At 43.6% G+C, this 21765-nt stretch overlaps 1 protein-coding gene across 6 annotated transcripts in view; it reads right to left on the bottom strand.

The window, feature by feature from the left end:
- foxp1b (forkhead box P1b) overlaps positions 1–21765 on the bottom strand; it is a 141643-nt gene that overhangs the window by 60334 nt on the left and 59544 nt on the right. For 5 of the 6 annotated variants that reach the window (XM_083668297.1, XM_083668302.1, XM_083668301.1 and 2 more), the window contains one exon: positions 17350–17519. In XM_083668297.1, coding sequence (XP_083524423.1) covers positions 17350–17508 — 159 coding nt within the window. In that variant the 5' untranslated portion in view covers positions 17509–17519. Of the gene's footprint in view, positions 1–17349; positions 17520–21424; positions 21557–21765 lie in introns of those variants that run through there. The other variant, XM_083668299.1, reaches the window with a different exon arrangement.

Raw genomic sequence — 21765 nt, 5'->3', positions numbered from 1 at the left:
AGCCTTGCTTAGCCAGCAGCTTAACAACAGATGGCAAAAGAAGGCCTCTATTCAAAGAGGTCTGGATCAGAAAATACACGTAAAGAAACACACACATAATGTAGACACAACACACACTGACACTGACAACCAAAGTCACTAAATACACAGACAGTAAGATAGCTACGCATATAAGAATAGCTTCACTGTTTCCTCCAACACAAACATAGAGACACACCCACACAGACATAGACACACACACACACACACACACACACACACCATGCACACACACCACACACACACACACACACACACACACACACACACACACACACACACACACACACACACACACACGCACACACTGTTGTCTGATTATGGCAAACAACTTCCTATCATGATTCAATAACTGAGACAATCTCCTCTCTGTGACGGCATTTCCGTCCCCGCCATTCAGCAGTTATTAAATGAATATTGTGTTTATTACTGCTTTAGTGCGGTGTAAACTCATAAACACCCTCCCAGAGAACAAGGGAAGCTGTCAACTAAATATTGTTTCCCTGAGTCGCTCTTCCACCTCAATTACGCCTTTCAACTTCAGAGGCACTGTATGATAAAGTGGCAGTAAAAATCATTCACATTAATACACCATTGTGCATCTGCTGCTAAAGGTAATTAAAGAAGTAAATGACTCATAAGAATAGACATATTAGCCGCAAAATGAAAGGCAACTGGGCCGCCTCATGAAAATATGTACCATTAAGATACTGCATTTTCATATTCGAGGTAATCAGCTCCACTAGCCTGATGCTGATTTAATCCACTTCACTGGCAAGTCTATCAGTGCGCGGCCGCGTGTCACTCTCTCCCCCCCTGCTAACCACCCAGCATTCTGCTCCAGCACCGCCGATGAATGGCACCGCTAAAGGGAGGTCACACGGAGGCAAATCAGTTGGGGAGCAGTCAATGTTTTGGTCTCATTTAGAGAAAAAAGAGAGGGAGAGGGAGCTGGAGCGAGGAATAAAAAAAGAGAGAGATGAAGAACAAAAAAAAAAGGGAAAAAAAGAGAGCTGGGGAACAGTCCGAGGCAGATCTGGGCAGCGGTACCACCCTCTTGCTGCCCTTCCCTTTTCCTTCCGAACATGCGACGCCTGGGGATGCCCACCATTGCATACTGCTGTCATTTCCGTTGAGTCGATAAAACGTGGAAAATGGCTGTGCCGTGCCAACTGTGCTGGGTATTTAGTTGGCGCTTAGAAAAACCCTGTGTTAGTTGTTATTGCATCTTTGTCTGAAGAGTTGCATCAGGTGGTAGAGCGAATGTCGTGCTTGGGAAAAGGGTGCTTCTAAAAAACCCAGCAGGGAGTGAGCATTCTGAGCTGAATTACCAAGTGTGAGGCACAGTGTTTGGAATGGGAAGGCCTGACTGACTCTGTCTCATAGACACATTACTCAACTTCATCAATACACATGAAACTCCCAGATTACTCGCAGTAAAGCCCTAAATCTCTTGATTTGAGTTGCAGTGAATATAGATGAACGCAGCGCTACACACAACTCTACACGCAAGCACGCTACAACACAATATTTCAGCGTGGAGATTGATACTGTGTTAGACGGTTGACACAAATGTGGGTGATTCAGACCAATGGATGCACTTCTCTTGTCACTTGATCAGTTCTCAGCTGTAGAGACAGCATAGATGAGGCAAACCACCAATCATTAAAGCTAAACAGGAGAGTGGCATTGCCTGCAACCAATCAGTGCCGCCAGTACAGGGAAGTCCGTAGGATTTGTCATGGTGTTGATATGTCTGTCCCTGAAGGAGAATAGCATCCTAAGCCTTGCTGTTGATTTCACAAACAGTACTCAGTCAACTGAGATGGCATGGAATCCATCTCTGCATTGCTACTGCATATGAGCATCATAAAAACAATACTTTACATAAGAGCTACTGGTTTCAGCTAGCTACTGTACATCTGACACTGGTCGTCTTTGTCTTGACCTGGGGACGTAATGCCCTTGTATGAGGTGCTAGTGGAGGATTCCAAACGAGTAGTGAGAGCTGCTCGAAGGGAGAATATTTCTATAAATCACAGCCAGACCAATTGGCCATGGCTCTGGGTTGAGTTGCAGCGGAGAGGCAGTTCCCTGGGAATAGCACTGTCTCTATTGAAGTCATTCCAAGACGAGTAATATGATCCCACACCGCCCAGAATAAAGGAAGAGAGAGAGGAAAAAAAAAATAAGATTGCTTTTGCTATAATCTAGAGTAATCTCAGGGCATGGTCTAGACATATTACCAGTCAGACTGGGCGGAACTGCATCACTGACAAAGGATGCAAAGACGGAGCCATTTCCCTTTTTTGTTCTTTGGGATTTAAGATCACACTCGCCAACATGAACCCTGGGCGTAACTGTTAACAGCAACTACAATTTGTACCTTCTCCGTCACTTTGTGTGAACAAGTGTCAGCGGAGTGACACGTTATGGGAGAAGTCCAGTAAGTGTAAGCACTTTTAACAAACATTCAGCTTAATTAAGATGCAGAGCGGAGCTTCGCTGACAGAATTGGCCGTCTTCAATCTGCCCGAGACACCTTCAGCACTCGGCACAGACACCTCCTGAGCTGCAGGCTTCAATAAACGTTGCAGGAGAAGATGATCACAACGCAAATTAAGTTATGTGCCAAGCTTAAAAGGCTTACATAAACATGTGATGGAAATATTAAACAACGCCGACTGGGGTGAAAAAAAACAAAAAACTCTGGCTTTTTTTTTGAAAAACAAGCTTGATGGAACTTGAATGTGCTTAAATTTGAATCTGTGCAATGAGGTGATAAATCTTTCCAGATGTTAAATCTATCATCAATGATGCACTTTTACAGTATCATTCTCCTTGTTACTCTTCCTGTCCTCACCTCAAAGAGAGAAAGCTTGGTGAGAATGAGACAAACCAAAAGTGAAATGCAGACAGAAGTGGCCCAAACAACAAGCACTGCAGTAACCAAGGGCATGTGGGCTATAGAGCGGGGGGCCGGGCGCGAGATGACAGACTGCTGTTCAACTCCATTAGCTGCTATGAGAGAGGGGTGCATCTAGCAGCACACGACCTGTGAAGAATCTTAGATCTCGCTCTATCTTGGAATGGGATTGCCGCATTAATTCTTGGGAACTGTAATCTCTCAAGCAAATCAAATTACTCTCATTAACCGCACAAGAAAACTGCCTCTGTAATAAGTATGTATAAAAAAGTATTTATTACCAATAATCACCTCTTTAATACGAGCCAGCTTACAACAGCTTTTATTTTTGCTGATTAAGTTTAAAAACGAGAAACATGAAGGACGTTTGCGGCACGTACAAGAGAGAGCACACACCCACACGCCAACACACGTACACGCATACACACAGGTGCACACGCACACACACACACACACACACACACACACACACACACACACACACACACACACACACACACACACACACACACACACACACACACACACACACACACACACACACACACAGCTCATGGAGTTTATGAGACTGAGTGATACAGTGATTAAAGGGGAGGGTATAGAGATACACTGCTTTAGGGCCTTTGAGAAGACGTGCCTCACCTAGTCATAAAAACACACCTCTGTCTTTAGGCCAGTGCCAGAATCACTCTCAATGGGTTCACTTGGAGGTGAATCACTAGAATTTACATGTAAAGTAGCCCATGTCATCACCCAGGCAGTATCTCCACACAAAGCTGTCCATGGCAACTCTGTACAGTACACACTCACTGACCGCCACATATTTGAGAATGTTTGTGAAGATCATTGTCAGACCCAGTGCAGACACTAGCATAACAATACTATTTCTGAATCATAGACAGCTGCTGCTGACATTGTTGCAGTTCAACTCATTTGCATAATTTTAGTTGTCTGAAAGCCCAATCCACAAATAAACTGGAGTAAAAAAAACATTTGTGTATGAATTTCTGAAAATGGAGGAAAATAAACAGATAGGTATACTCTACTGGGTGTAAACTCTTTGCTCTCATTCCAGGATATGACATCATCTCATAAAGCAAATGCTGCCAAGTATAATTGCTCTGGTCGTAAATGGAACAGACACTGATGTCTTCTCTATTTGAAGCAGTTTTTTTTTTTTTTTTTTTTTAAATAGCCAATTAATTACATCAAAAAAGCTAATAGAAAGTTAACAAAAACACATATCAAAAAGGGCAATAAATATGATTTGCCTCAATAAAATCAATTATAATTAGAGGTCATTCATTTACTGGTTCAGCATAATTACCTGTTTTTCCCTCATTTACTTCTTTATTCATTTGGGACACTGATGTCCCTGCCATCCACAGGAACACAGGATAGTGATTATTCAAATTAACCATCCATCCCTTGGAGAATATGTCTATCAAAATACAATGTAGGGAAATGAATACACCAAAACAAAACCATCTATCATACATCTATGGAGAATTCACTTGATATGGCGGGAAGATACAGTAAGGGGGTGTGTGACCTCCCCACTCTGTTACATTGTCAACAATACCTCACACCACACAAGTCTACAATACCAATACCACCCTACCAAAAAGAACAGAACAGCACAGTAGACTCAAGACTACATACCCTACAATGTGAATACCACTAACAGAGTGATCATCAGAATATGTGTATCTTAACAACATGAGTCTGAATTCTGACCAAATGTAATATATGATCCTGTTTGGTAAAATAGCTCATTGCATCAGTAGCACAGCACAGTCACAGATAGGGTAGCTAAGACTGGGGTTCGCCAGGAGGACAAGTCAAGGCAGTGCTGCCCCTTGGCTACATGCCTCTCCAAGAACTTCTAACAGGACACACCTACCATGCCTGCCTGGCGTCTCTCATGATTCATCCTGGGCAGGTGAGACAGACAGAGAGAGATGGGGTAGGAAGAGAAAGAGAGAGAAAGAAAGAAAGAAAGAAAGAAAGAGAGAGAGAGAGAGAGAGAGAGAGAGAGAGAGAGAGAGAGAGAGAGAGAGAGAGAACCCCAACCCTAGCTCAATATTACAGGGCTTAAGTACTCCTAAGGACTGGGGGGATTGTGGTCCAAAACCTGGTTCTATACATGTTCATAAGCTACATATTTTGCAAGGATATATATTAATATGACTACTTTAAACACAAACATAGTGAAATTGGCACACTCAAAGGTGTTTAAATATTAATAGGTGGAGGCATTTATCGTGTTTAACACATGAAAGACTCAGTGGGACTGAGTGCAGAATATCACATAAACACTTTGTAAACATACAGCTGTAAAGATAATTATTTTGATTGTGGGACTCTCGTAAGGCTTTTCTTCCCCTCCTCAACATCTGTTTGAAATATGGGGCAAAACCGGCGTTCTGGCTGGAACTCAGGTGGTTAAAATAGACGGCACACACATAGACACACACATACACGCATGCACGCACGCACGCACACAGACACGCACGCACGCACGCACGCACGCACGCACGCACGCCCGCACGCACGCACGCCCGCAAACACACTTCTGTATATAAACGTTCACTTTTCCCCTCTAGTTTACAATTTCTCTCTCTTTCTCGGTGGCAACTCAGCGAAAAGGCATGAGCTGCGGCTCCCCACACTGCACCTGCCAGGAAGTGATCCTGTTCTCTCCATCTCTCCATTCAGGAAGGCTGCTGGGATATGCAAAGGCATGCTCCTGCTGCTGCTGGGCTTTGAGCTTGTACTACAGAGGGGGCAGAGAGAGGCAAGGGCCCATATATAGCATATAGTCATAAAAGACTTCAATTTCAACCATCTTCAATTAGACACCATGTCCGGATGCATAGTGATATAGTAAACAATGTGATTCAAAGTAGCAGTGTCACTAAAAGCAAATGGATGGTAACCATAAATACATTCAGCTGCATTAGCTGATAAAGCACCCCTGCTGTAGGTGCTGGTAACAGATCCAGGTACTGTTGGTTGTGCTTAGCAGAGCAGAGCAGGGAGAGTGTTTTATCATCCAGCAGGCAGCAGCCAGGCACACCGGGTACCCAGTCCCCTCAGCCCCAAATCCCACAGGCCCCGTTTTCAATTTAACACAGCACCACCGGATTTCACTCACTTCGGGCCCAGGCACATCTTTGACACTTTTACATTACAAACACAGCCCTCTGCTGATTAAAAGCTTTACCCGTTGCCTCTCCCGCTATACGCTGAGGTAGTAATGTGATATGGGTGCCCATTTCCTGTCTCTTTTCTCCTCCAAATCAACCACAAAATAACTCACAGGCCTTTATGCCCATCTTGATTTCACTCAAAAGATAAGGACACCATTTATTGTTTTCATTGAGCTTGAGTGCTAAGACAGAGCGTACGAAATCATTCAAAGATGAAGATAAATAAAACACAAAAGGCCTATCTCTGCCTTAACGCTGAGGGTGCCTTCAAGTGAATACAAGGAGATGAGCTCACAATGTGAAACTCCAGTCTGGCAGTGGGATTTCCAGCTAGAGACCTAATCAAATGGAGGAGAGAAAACTACATTCACATCACTCAAAATTCCTCTGAGAGCAGCTAGTACTGGTACAGTATGGATGTACTGTACTGTACATGATGTTAAATATGTGTTGACTTTAATAGGTCTCTCATAACTCTGGTTGGAAAGGGTTGACATGAGAATAGACTACACAACACAAATATCGAAGATGGAGCTCACTGCCCCCCACCCTGTCACAATACAGCCTGACGATGAATTCCCAACATGCATCAGTGTGGCGTGGTCCGGTGCTGCCCCTGGTTGTGATTGTACAGGGGGGAGAGGCTGAGGCTGAGGAGTACAGAGTATTTACTGATGCGGTTATCTTGTCCTGTAACAGGCAGAATCAATCAATCACCACACGGCGGCTCGGCTCAGCCGCGCATTCCAGGCACATCCCCTCATATCAGGGGGAGGAGATGGCAGTGTTAGCCAAGCCAAATTTGATCAACAAATGCAGTTCCCTCGTGCCACAGCTATCTGAGATGAAGATGATATTATGTGGAAGTGAGCAAAGTGATGAAGACAGCACAGAGAGAGAGAGGAGAACTCCAGGTGGAACCTCCTCACTGGCTCCATTTCTTAAAGGCACAGTGCCCCTCTACTGGGAACTGGGGGTATAAGACCCACCATGTATTCTAACAAGGACCATGGGCCACACTGCACTCTCTTCCACGGATCAAGGAGCCTATCATTTGTATGCTGAAGACAACCTTGAATTAATTATCAAAACTAAAAACTCAGTCTGTCCACCTGAATTACATACCAACTAAAACACAGTCGTGGCAGACAGACTTAAACTGGCATTTGGAATAACTCCTTAAAAACATTACTGACATGTACGCAAGTTTTGAAAGGTTAGAAAAAATTTGCATTTTGCGATGAGGAAAAATAAATATAGTGTCGAGTGTGCAGATAAGAGCTCAGTAATTAAGAGCAGCCATGGTGGTGGAAAACATTTGAAGAATAAACCTGGATTAGCTTGCTTCTTTTCTGTTGCCCTACAGATATTGTACATTATTCAATCCAAAATACCATCTTTCTGATTCTAACTTTCTTTTTGCATGTTAATGTTTAATAAGGGCCCTTGGCTATCTATGGGCACAATTATTAGATATCCGCAGAGAGAAATTGAAAAATTAATCATACTCTCAATTTTGTACTTCTCTGATACATAGGAAATGGCTGTAAGAGACAAAGCTTCTCCCCAGTCATACACTCAATCTAGACACTATCAAACTGTTGCCAGGGAACGTTGCTTGCACAGGAAAGACAATTGCATCAATACCGTAATTAACTGATTATTTACATGTTGGCACTTATCACGGTTTAGCCTGTTAGGAGCTACGATGATAACAGAAATGTTTATCCCAGGCCCCAACAAAAGAAAATTGAGTGCAAGCATAATTACAAAAAATATTACACAAGTGGCATAGTGGAGATTGTTATACGACAGGAAGTTCTGTCGATAAGTGCAGACATTAGGGAAATGACTCTCTCTCTCTCTCACTCTGACACACATTAACACACTCCCAGAAGTATATGCCTCAGTAATGTGTATGCATACAGTATTTGCCAGCAACACCTGCACACACATACAAAATGACATAAAACAAGACAGCTTATGCAGTAAATGTTCAGACAACTACATTGCACATTTACATGTGTGTGCCCCTTAGGGTCTTAGATTGCTAATGTTTGTTCTGACTCTACCAGTTTTAACATTGATGTGAAATATACATAGCCTACTGTCTGGTTATCCTCTCCTCAAAAAACATGGTATAAAATTGCTCTCCACCCCAATTGTTGATAGGCAAATCTGTTCCGAAGTGTATTAATGTACTTATGACAGATGTAAATATCTGTAGTGTGACTGGTTTACCTGTAGCGGTATGGTGGATTCTAGCAGCCTCTCTCTGAGGAGCATGGTACAGTAGTGTAGTGATGATGGAGTCACGTCTCCATGTCTCTATGTCTCTATGTCTCCCTCCGTTATGACTCGTGTTGGACATATCCCATTCCCAGGCTCCCCCCCACAGCACGGCATTCAGACGGACGGACAGACAGACATACAGGCCACTCTAAACAACTCTTTTAAACATCTGCCCAGGAGCAGAGCTCCCTTTTGTCCACTCCCTGTATCCTAACACATGTCATCCAGCTCTAATCAAGCAGAAAATGGTCATAAATATTTCTTTCTGCTAGATTTCACATTCACATTTCACGCAGGGACATGATATTTTTCCCCTACCTCCGGGGAGTACCTAATGCAAAAACCAGTTACTTATATTCAAGGCTCATGTTCCCTCAGTAAAATGCAGAACATATTCCCAGTCCGGGGGAAACAGAGGGTGAGGGAAAAAATAAGAGGGGGGGAGAGAAAGGCATAAAGGCCTGTCTTATTTTCTGTGCCATTTACTGGCTAGTACTTTCACAGCCATCCCATTACATCATGTCAGAGATTGTAAACAACCAAATAACAACAGTGCAGCGGAACCCACAGCAAGAGAGCAACATGAACAACAGACAGCTCCAGAGGGCTCCCTGCCTTCCAAACAGTGGGGAAAACATTTGTTTTTATTGTCCATTTAAATAATATATATATCCTTTTTTTTTTTTTTTTTTTTATTTAAAGAGAGAGAAATAGCGAATGAGGATTTATGTGGGCAGTGTTCTGGGTGAGTATTTATGACACACGTCATTCACAGGATGCCGGGGTGCCATCACTTTTATTTATGATGAGATGGCCCATCATAGGCGCAGCATATCATTCTCTAAATGGTATACAACCATTCAGCTGCACACATGGGGCCAGGTGCCATTTCTCTCTCAAATAGAGGCCACGTCACTGCTGAACGCACCGAGGTCATTATTAATCACTGATACATACATTGATGGGAGAAGACATGTCAAATAAAATACAATTTGGCTCTGAAGGAGGTAGAGTGAGGGGTTCCTGTATACTTACTACTGTATGAGTGGTCATTTGATTTTAGGTGTTAGTCATTTGTCATATTTCTCCTTACATGAAACAACAAAATTAAAATCGTATATCCCAATGTCCATTCCACTCACCTGAGATGTGATCCCTTTTTTTTACCACAAACAGTCTGCGTTTAGAGAGCAGGGTCAGTGTGTCACATCTCTCCAGCTCCACTCCTCCATAGTGACTGTGCTGAATGAAGCAGACACATGCCAGTGCTCTTTTTATTGCCCAGCCCACAGAGGCCATTTCCCAGCCCCAGCTACAAAAAGCACTATGAACATTAGGATCATAGCGACGCTGGGGGAGACTGTCTCAGTGGTATAATAGCTATAAAAAAAATACACATCTCTCCACACAGGGTTCCTAACCAAGGAGGTTCAAATGCCACATACTGCATCCTCTGCTGTGTTCTGTGACAGAGACAACTGATGTGTGGAAACGTAGAGAGAATTAAGGAGGGGGGGGGGGGGCGGGAGCCAAATCCCTCTGGTTCTCTTATTCAAGCATCTTCATCACTGTTTCATCCTATCAGGCAGCTAACCTGTTTAGAGTCATTCTGAGCCCTTTTAGGAAAGACGCGGTGGGCGTATTCTTCACAAGGTTCTCTGGGGAGCAATATCTGAGGCCTGCGCGCTAACAGATGCATGCCTGCCGGTAAACAGGCGTTTTGCTACTGTACCACCATCACTTCGCTCCCCTTTGAGTCCCAGCTCTTCCCTACTCACTGTCATCCAGGCCTGACCTCGGCTCCGAGGCTGACGTCCTGAATGAACGTTGACGTCTATTATCCACAGCGTACGTGTTGATTATGAATAAGATATGAAAGCCAGTTTCACAACACCACTTTCGCATTAGTAGGCAAGCTCCATCTGTAATCCCCTTCCATCACCCTCACTACACACACACACACACACACACACACACACACACACACACACACACACACACACACACTCTCTGTCTGTGTACTATCGTGGTGTTGCTACCTTTAGAGCAGGCCTCTGGAGCACCCAATATATGCCTTAATCTGAGGCGAATGCAGCTACAAGGATTAGGGCTTTATTGAAACAAATAAGTGTTTTAATGGCAGAAAGTCCCAGTTTCAATTTCAATAGCTCGTTTAACCCTTATCTGCCAAATTCCTTAGGGCCCATTCTATGTTAATTGGATCTACATTGCACTTGCATTGGGGGTGTTAACAAGCACAGCCTATGAATATTAATTACCCAGAAGTTTTCTGTGTAGGAAATACTTTCCTGATACATATTAATTCTATGAAGTTTTTAAAGTAGAGCTCTCATTAAAAATGCATAAGCCTTGTGCTTGAATGTTTTCCCAAGAGGAATTGTGCATCTTTAACTTCATCCCTAATAAATTGGGTCAAATTGGCCATCCTAAAAGAATAGTTTATCCTAAAAAGGCATTATTATTCAACTATATGTAAACATTCCAATCCACTGAATAAGGGTTTTTGTTTAAACTGTTTTGACAATGGCTATTAAAACCAGTCATGTTTGTGCCTGTACTTTCCCAACCCAAGCCTCGTGAGGCCCTAAAACAGTTACTTATTTACAACGCTAAACACACAAGCTGCTCCACTAAAGAGAGTAACAGCAGTGTGTGTGTGTGTGTGTGTGTGTGTGTGTGTGTGTGTGTGTGTGTGTGGGTGTGTGTGTGTGTGTGTGTGTGTGTGTGTGTGTGTCTCGTGTGTGTGTGTGAGGATAAGCCTGCGTATGTGTGTCTTGACTGGAAGCATAAGGGGCAAAGAAGGTATTACTTTAAATAAAACATCAGTGATGCATTAGTCAAAATCCTCTGGACGGTTCAGCCCTCCCAATAAGCCATCTAATACTGAACCAACACAGACGTGTTTCCCTGTCTGCCTCTCTACGCCAGCTGCCCCAGACACCTGCTCAAAGTTTAGAGTTCCCCTCTTCAGCACAAATGCACAGACACAGCCATCAAAGACCATCCGGGCGCCACACAATGAGAGCCACTTCACGCTTCCTAATGATACCAGCATACAGGCGCATCATTTACATAGGAGGCACACACTGTCCCGCACTCCTGAGGGGCTGCTTTGGGGGGGAACACATACACACACACACACACACACACACACACACTCACACACACACACACACACACACACACACACACACTCACATACACACACACACACACACACACACACCCCCCCACACACACACACACACTCACGCACACACAAACAAACGTTACATCATCCTGATAAATACGGGATGCAGAACAATACACCCTTCACCAGTTTACCCCCGCCCCCACCCCCCCCCCCCCCCTCCATCCACCTCTCCTGAACATTTTTTTTTTCCAGGCACTGACTATTTGACCTCAGATCCATTATCACCACAGTGTCCACACATGTGGTGGGGGGTGAGATGTGAGGTACAGTGCTAGTCTGTGCTGTCTTACCTCGGAGCGATCCAGTCTTGTTGGGACATGGGGGGGAGTGAAGAGCCTCTCTGATTACCTCATTGTCAAACAACTCCTCAGATCCCCCTCTGCCCACATGGTGCAGGGCGGGGAGGGTGTGTAAACAGGATGTCAACCCATGGAACAGTAAACTATTTTAAACTCTGGGGTATGCACACACATGCAACCTGTACTTCATCTCTCTCCCTCTCTCTCTCCGCTTGTAGGCTTAGAGGACACGGCTGGAGGTAGACTCAACAAAATGGATGAGTTCATGAGCTGGCCATTTTGGAACGCATCCATAAGACAATAGAGAGGTGCTCTGTGGTTTACCTCCGAAACTCGAGAACAAAACTCCCACGACAAAGGGATTCAAAAGTCACTTCTAGACTAAACAGATCTTTTCCTAGGAGAAAAATATTGCATGTAGCAATTAACTGTGCTCAAAAAGCAATATGGTTCAATTGAAGAAGGCTTAGGCCTCTGCAAAAACAGTGATGAAGTTTTTGGTGACACACGGTGTGGTTTTTTTGTAATTATTTCCCCCTTTTTCTACATACAAGCGCATTACTGTTCAATTTTCACCTCCATCTGTATGATTATTAATCAGATCACACATCAATTGCCAGAACCACCAAAGAAATTCAGCCTGTAATAAAAGTGTCATCTGCTCTAGTATAAAGACAGATGTTGCCAGTTGTGTGATAACATAATTAAACTGTTCTGTGAGGGATTCCATACAATTATTCAAATTGGAAGAGCACTATCATTTTACCAATAAAGCAATTTAGGGCAATATGCAGTGTCATAACACTGATGTTATCCGCTCCTCCACATTTCCAATAAGTTGGAGCCCCTGCCGTCCCCAGCCCCGTCTAACAATATGAACAGTTTACAAGCAGATACCTGAGAGCACCGAGAGATGGAGGAAAGACAATTCACAGGCACTGTTAGCAACATACACACAAAACCCTCTGGATTCTTTCAACATGATCCTCCCTCAGATGGCGAGAGCAGTGTGTGTGTGTGTGTGTGTGTGTGTGTGTGTGTGTGTGTGTGTGTGTGTGTCTGTGTGTGTCTGTCAGCCTCAGGAAGGAAACACACATTGACAGGATAATGCACCATAGCCCTTGGACACAAACCTCACAGACAAAACCAACCGTTATCATGCGTATTAGATATGCAGTGCTGAACAGATGGACCGCTATGAGAAAACACAAAGATATTGAAATGAATTCAACTCAGACTTGTGGTGATAAGGAGGTTTTCTCCATGTAACACTGGGGAGCTGCTCATGCTCTGCTTGCACTGAACTCCACAGTGGAGTGGATGCAATCAGCATAGATCTGACGGTGCAAGAGCTGCTCGGAGCTCACCTCTGACCTCATGCTGTTAACCTCTATCATCGACGTGCCAGAGACTCCCACCACTAGTCCATTTTGCTGACCAGGCCTTAGACACCAGGAGCCCTGCTGCACCGACCCTGTCTCTGGTTCTGTGTGTGTCTCTGTTCTGTCGGGTGTGCATGTCTGTGTGTGTGCATGTGTGTGTGTGCGTGCGTGTGTGCGTGTGTGAATGTGTGTGTGTGTGTGTGTGCGTGCGTGCGTGCGTGCGTGTGTGTGTGTGTGCGTGTGTGTGAATGTGTGTGTGTGTATGTGCGTGTGTGTGTGTGTGTGTGTGTGTGTGTGTGTGTGTGTGTGTGTGTGTGCGTGAGCAGACAGAGTCATGTGAGTGTGAGGCTTATCACTTAGCACTTCCTCCCCAGCCCCGCAGAGTAGAGTTCAGTGACGACAGCGGGGGCTGAGCCCTGCACCTCTCCTTCCTCGCTCATCTCCGTCCATGAGGGACCTTGTAAGGTTTGCATTATGCAAACACACAACCTGTGCCTGCTCAGCTCTTTCTGCTCCTACGTGTGAAGAGCCCCAGTGTCCCTTTGTACACGCAACGCTACTGATGATGGCCCTGCTCTGTCAGAGAAGAGAGGAGCAGAGAAGAAAAAAAAAAAAAGGCCCATAATTGGTTTGCCTTATCTTGCGATTTGTAACAAAGCTTGAAAGCACTTGTCTGACAAAAGAAGCTTGGATGGATGTGTCTGCAATAAAAGAAAGGCAATTATTCATTGCTGTTGTTCTTTTCTGATGATATTGTTGGAGTGTACAGTAATGTATTTGTATCAGCAAGAAAACTGTGATATTTTAGGAATCTCTCCAACTTGATTAAAAGAACACTTCTAAGAGACAGGATATTAATATTTCATAGTCCACAGTTATATCAGTTGAACCCAATTTCTAGCAAAGGAATGGGTCGCTTGCTTAAACATGCAAGAGATTGTAAATGTGCTGCCTAAATCGACCATAAATCATAACAAATAACAGTAGATGGAGGAACTTGCTGTACCATACCAACTGCTCATTCACGTCACCATGGTGAGTGTCTGTTGATGTTGCTACATCTGTTATTCTGCCTCTGCTCCTTTGGACACCATAACTTCCTGTTGCAAAATCAATAACAACAAAACCGAAAACCCACAAATGACTAGCTATTGCATAAATGCACCCCCTTCATAAATGTGTTCTCGCTGTATCACCTCCACCATCTTCACTTCCTTGTGAAGGGGACGTTCTGAAAACCACAACTTCTGCTCCACGAGCATAAACAGTATGTATGAAGAGCAACCTTCCGTTGGTTGACACAACAAAAGCGATTCCATTATCCACGATTCTTAAATTGTCATTTTTAACGCTCTAACATACGATCTCAACAAATCTCGAATTCTGCATCACAAATGAATACATCAAAACATCTGAGTGATCCAAAGACTCACTAACACAATATCAACTATTAAAAATGTAGTTCAGACGAAAGCATACATGTAAAACACATGTGGATTGCATCAACAGGGGTAACTGGAACTACAGTATAGCAGCCAAAGCAAATGGTGAAAAGACATGGCTCAACCCTAAAATACTCAACCTCTTCTCATAACTACTTTGAATATAAACAACTGTATGGAAGAAAAGCACTTGAATGTTGTTTTTATTTGTTTATTTGTTTTATAATAATAATTGAGAACCACTTCAATGTTACTACATCGAGAGAAGGAAAGGGAGCACCCTCAGAGAGATAGGCCTATTGCAGCCAAGTATTTCACTTACTAATAGAGATGTTTAAATCAACCTTATGGTCCACTTCCCCCAAATCTGACTAGTCTACAAGATGAATTCCCCTGTCAGGATCAAGATGATCAAACAGATTACAATTATTTTATCCCCCATCTTTATTAATGAGCACTGTCTTTCATAGTTATGTTCTCTAATAAGAATAAATGATATGCCACTACCACCAGGTTTGTTGTTCTCACTGACTCAGGGGACTCTAATATATTTGCACTTTGAATCAGAGAAAATTCTAGATTGATTTCTGTATCACCAAAAGGGAAACAGTGTCTTAGGTGTTTCTCAGAGAACAAAGGAACAATACCCCCTTCACTTCTTTCAGTCAGTTAGCTGTGTATTAGTGCAACCAGCAAATAAAACTTAAAAGACAGACTGCAAAATGCCACAAAAGTTAAAGTTATCAAGTAATTGAGCGAAGATCTTAATGCCCGTGGGACAATTAACATGGTTCATGGTGCATGAGTGAAAATCCTGGGTTAGCCTAATGGGAGAATAAAAACACAGGCGCGTCCCAGGAATCCTCCACTGGTAAGTACCCCATCAAAGGAGAGTGCCAGGAGCCCAGAATGAGACATCTCGTCCTTCATCCCGATCCATGCACCATTTATCACACACAACAATTAATACACCTCTCTGTTCCCAACATCAACCGTCTGCCACAGAAATTAACCATGTGCTTTGTTAACTAGGGATACACAGGAAAATATGTACTATTCAATTAATATTCACAGGAAATCTGACTGCTAAACTGACCAGTGTTGAATGAAAAAGATGCAGTTTGTTTCTTCGTACTTTGCATTTATGACATGACTGATCTGAGAGAATCTTCACGAGAGAACAGAGGCTCTGAACGGCTGGCTCTGTTCTGGGTTTGAAGGCTTTTTTTTTTCTCTCTCCTTGGTGTCAAGTGCACATCCATGACACGTTACACTGCTCTCTCTCCCTCTCGTCTGCCTCACATTCATCAAAGTTGTAACCCCTGTTGTCTTTGCAGAGCAAATCAGAATGCGCCCCTGGCAAAGAATGAAGGAAAAGTCAACAGGAATTAAGTTTCAGTGCAACTGTTTACTCAACTGTGGCCTGCAGTTATTGAAATTTTATCCACGGTTTTGTGTGACTACTGCAGTAATGAATTCAGTATGGCTGTGATTCTCTCACTGACGACATGCTCATTTTGAGCTGGAAAAAAGGGGGGAGACAGTTGGAGCTACAGTGATGGGGAGGGGAGATAGGAGGGAAGGACAGCCACTCTGGAGTAGGCCTACAGGCCTAACACTGAAACTGCAGTGTCGAAAGATTTTATTTTTCATCTGTTAACTTTTCTGTGAAATATCAATTATCTTTGACCTGTATTCAGTCAAATTAGTTTTTTTTAATGGATTTCAGGATGGCATATACAGTATTTGTGAATTGTTACATTTTCTGATAAACGTTTCAAATGAGGAAGACTACAGCATTTTCTTTCAGACCATGTATATGTATGTATGTATATTGTTCTTCCCTACAGTACCAACCTTGATGGATATGCTGTGACAACCAACAACTAAAGCCTGCGCATCATCACCAAACTGCTGCTGACAACAAACACAGTCATTCCAGGGGGCCAAGATAGCATGAGACACAGTGATCTTTTCAATGCTGTTTCCTTAAACACGCTGTCGTGTGGCACACATAACACTGACACCAACAGAAAGAGCCTGTCTGTTTGCTTCAAGTCTCAGATGGTGAAAATGTTTTGGGCTTCACTAATAATAAAGCTGGCGTATCTCTCGGCACTTCATTGGTCGGACATGGAGGAGTGTGGCATTAGTTGTGAGTGTGAGGCGTGTTTACAATGAGCCAAGAAAAAACCCTGTCATCCCGTTAGACATCACAGCTCGCCAACTGTCCGAGGATCCCGTGGCACCTACACACTTAAAATATGTTGGACTACCTCGATAAATATTTCACCAAAATGCAGATGCTGCATGCTACAATAAACACATCCGCAACCCCAAACACACAATCACTGAGAGAGCACTTCCCCCTCTTTAAAAATTCAAAATGCCCTCAATATACATAAATAATAATAATAATGTGTTTATGTACTCGATGTACTTTGGGGCGGGATTAAATATTAACAGGCACTTTAGAGGGGAGATTGGGACTGCTGTTGACATGGGTTAATAAAGACAGGTGTGAGAGAAGAACACAATTTTACCTGGTGCTGCTGGAGATGCAGGAGGTCAGCCGCCGTGACATCCACCGATGGTGTGGCACTTTTGGGCCTGGTGTCCCTGGCTCCTCCCTCCACGCTCGCTGCTCCGTTCTGACTGGCTGGACCGTTGCTTGTCGCCTCCGTCCCAGATTCTTGCATCATGACTTACAAACCTGAGAACAGAGAGGAGGAGAAGCAGCTGTTAAAACAGAGCACAGGGATGTGGCGTTTTCCAACCCAGGCCAAACTGTAAACACGTGTCATTTCCTTCCCACACAATTTCACTTTTATTACAGGTTTTCCTATTGGTTTATGCCTGCCTGTTTCTTGTTTGTTTGCTTGCACCATATTCAGTGAAGCAAACAAACACACACGCTCTCATACACTCTCTTTCCACTCTGTAATGAACTGCTCTTTTGTTTTGTCTTTCCGGCGCAGATCCTTTGCAGATGACATGTCCGTACCGGGCTGGAGGAAGGAGCAGGGCTCAGGTTCTGTTTGTGTTCTCCTTCACGGTCGTGTGCAGGGGAACCAAGCACACATCTGAGAGGAACCCAACCTCAGTGAGGGAAAGCAGAGGAGCCCAAGAAAACGCTCGCCCTCACAAACAAAACACTTTCAATGGAAATGGATATATTTACTTGCATGGTCCCAGAAGAACCACGGCAGAATGACTTTTTAATGGGAAACAGGGCAAACGTGTGGGCCTGCCAAAGGATCTCCATGAGAAACATCCATTTTGAGACTGAGTGAAAACACTCAAATCCTAGAGGGGTGCTCAATTAACACCAACATATGACTCTGAATGTAAATAAACCCTGTAAGTCTATCCAAACATATTTCCTGTAATAACTCAATATATAAATAACATACAGTCCAGAACATACAAATAGTCACAATTGTAAAAATCATAAATGTACTTGTATGCTTTTGTAATAATAAGAGTTTACACAGCTTATTCTACTACTTATACGTATTTCTGCATGGAAATACAGAGCCTTATAATTCAATTTGAAGTCCTCATTTCAGGCACAGACAGGCCAGACAGACATCCCCTCACCCCTCACCCCTACTCCCTCCCTCTCTCCGCTCTCTCCGAGGAGGAGTGCCTGTGACACTGATGCCTATCTGGGCCTGTATTCCTGAAATCAGCAGTAAGATTTACATCTGTTGTGTTCGTCACAAGCCTCACTGGTGCGACGCGTCTAGTCTCTCAATTCCAGGGCTGTTAATGAAGCTGACCAAGTCAGGCAGAAGTAAATTAACTTGGCTGATTAATTATTTATATGCCCTTAAAACACTGGGCCTTATAATGAAAGGAGGTGAAAATTGAACTAAATGCAGATTTATAACGTTGCGTTTAAGGCGTGTAATAGGAAGGCCAATACGTGTTAATGTGTGCTCAACAGAGAGGCTGCGTCTCCTGAGATCCAGATCTAAACAGCAGTGAGACAGACACAAACCCACAGCACAGGGCCATCATGGGGACACATACTCTGTCTGACAGCAATCAGATAGAGGGTGACAGCTTGTCATATCTAAATATAATATTATATGGATATATTATATGGGGGGGAAAAAAGAGAGTAAACAGCACAATAGCAAATCCTTCCATTTTCAGTAGTAGCATAGTGATAATTATCTGTATTTGTTGTCTACAAATGAGTCAAATCCGTACCACTACAATAATCATCACCATACTGCAATACACTGAAAGTAAGATGTAGCTGCACTTCTTGCAGGCAGCACATCCCAGTGAGTCATCTGACACTGTGGCCTGCATTGGTTCAGTTGTATGTCACACCGCCCCCTCATTCTACTGTCTCTGCCGTTCGGGCCCAGGCTACGGGCCCAGCTCTCTGGGCCGTGGGCCCCAGCTCAGCCCCAGCTCGGCCCCCTCTCTCTCTCTAGACAGATGTTGACCCGGCTCACCCCTCCAGTCTGGCACAGCCTCCCTCCATAATGGGATTTTCTAAACAAGGAGTGAGCAAGAGGAATACTGTGGGATGGGAGGGAGCCAGCCACAACTCCATCTACAGGCCCAGCTCATACCAACTCCCTTCTGAGACACCAATTAGAAACACACATTCTCAGGCCAAATGAAATGCGATTTGAAATAAACCACATGCTGACGTTATTCACCCCCACTTCTTTTTCAAATAAAATATTTTTTTTCCACACAGAAAAAAAATGGACTGCTTTTGATTTTTTCTTCTTTTTTTTCCCAAAGCTAAATAAAAGGGGGAAAGTAATGGCTATTATGCATGCACTGTCATTCAATACAAAATTTTCATAATTATAACGGAAAGGCATACATTTCCGAATGCATGGCATCTCCAAAAGTAATCAAGAGAATGAGCCGCGGGGCTATTTTAATGTATGCAGAACTAGTGACCCACAATAAAGGAGAGGAAGGCTACAATGAATGCAAAGTAATTCGCGCATGCTTGGAACCGGCACTGATGAGGGACGGCTAAAATTAACACCCAATTAATTTTCGAATTGACAAACAAATGAAACCCATAAATCTACTTTCTCATTAATTTTACCGCAGAATAATTCAAAGCTGCAATATCACGACAAAAAAAATGAGGAAAAAAGAAAATGGAAAATGTGCATTATCCATCATAAATATCAACCAGATAGGAAAGAGCCTTATTGGAGAGTTCTGGTGATAACAATGTTAATCTGTGGAGCACTGAGGCAGGAGCTCAGTGGTTTGATGTTTCAGGCGAAGGCAACTAGTCTCCTACCACGTGACAGGACTCCTAGTTTATTTATCCATTTATTTATTTTTAGTTTGCTTGAGGGATAGCCTTATCCATGATGACTCAAATAGCTTGCAGTTTTTCACTGCATCCATTTATACAACGATACATATTCATAGGTAATTATGGGTCAAGTGTCTTGCTAAAGGTACTGTACTTAGCAGGGTTTTGATTCATGCACGCATGCACAAACACTTATGCATACACAAACGCACACAGAGTCAGACGTAAAGTGAGGGGGCAGCTCATGAGAAACAGGCCTGCTTGTTTATGGGCGATGTCAGCCCTTTTTATATTAGAAAAAAAAAAGAGAAACAACAAAAACAAAAAGCTCCAAATAATGGAAATTAAAGTGAGGCAACAACAGTCCACAAAACAGACGCTAACCCCGCTGTTGATTAACAGATGTCTGTTCTTCTGGGGGGAGAATGTCTGCTTGCAAAACACAACAAGTGTTTGGAACAAACAGTGGATCATAAAAAAGGTCAGAGTTTCTGTTTGTTTCTGTTTTGTTTTGTTTTCATTTCTCTAATATGCAGAGTACAGTAGAAACAGAGTCACATGCGTCTCCTACCTGAACAGACAGGTTCAAAGGGGCACACGGCACGCAGAGCTAATCCAGCCTGCCTCTCGTCCAGTCTACTCTGCTTCTCCTCACACAAAGCTAATGCCTGTCTCCTGTCATGGCCGCCAGGAATTCAACAGCTCAAACAAGTCGACAGTAGATCCAAGGTAGGGTGGGCCTCGGCAGCTGTGCCCTGACCCTTCTTCTCCATGTTCTGTTTGTCTTTAATGCTCATGACAGTAAAGCCTCAAAAGCCACCTGCTCCGACTCGCATAGTTCTCACATCACCCTTGTTTACACAAGCACACAACAAAAGCACAGCATTCTTGAGGAGGAGATAAAGAGGGACAAAGGAGAAGACAAAGGCTAGAGGTGTTCTTCCACACTGCTGTTTAGGTTCATCTTGGTTGCTCAACTAGACAACACAACAGCCTGTACTGTTGTACCAAGGTGTGACACACCACAATGCTTCCCTGGATGGCTTCCCAAGGTTTGGAGAAGTTTTGTGTCAAGCTGTATTTTGTCTGCCTGTTCTAAGGATAAGTTTGAAGACAAACTCAAGTCAGATTTTTCACTGGTGCAGATGTCTATGTTTACAAATAGCCCAACATGTGTTCAATGATCCATGTTCATACCAAAGAAACGATTCAACACCCTCTATTGGCCTAAACAGAACAGAACAGAGAGAATGAATTGGATCCCTAAACCCTCCCATAGCAAAATCCCAGGCCCTCCCTCAATATACCTTAAATGTACGTAGGGCCTCCGTTATCCAGAACCGCGTCACTCAGAAGTACTGCCACAATCGGGGCTCACTTGACACTCAGCGCAGAATCCCTTACCCTTCTCCAAGAAGGAAAGCGACGGCAGGGATGACATTCCACCAAAGGAGACTTCACAGTGAGACCAAACAATCCTCTAATCTCACAAGCCACTTCAACCAAAAGTCACAGATAAGCAAAGCATATCTCAAGACTACTGTGACAACATTGTAGAAACAGGCCTCCCCCCACCTCCTCCCTCCACCCCACCCCTTTCCACCAAGTCCGAGACACAGAAGCTTTTTAAAGTTCCTTCCAGACCTTG

The sequence above is a fragment of the Argentina silus genome (genome assembly GCF_951799395.1).
Source record: "Argentina silus genome assembly, chromosome: 4".
Classification (NCBI taxonomy): domain Eukaryota; kingdom Metazoa; phylum Chordata; class Actinopteri; order Argentiniformes; family Argentinidae; genus Argentina; species Argentina silus.
The sequence above is the reverse complement of the archived record's forward strand: the minus strand, read 5'-3'. Positions and strand labels throughout refer to the sequence as shown.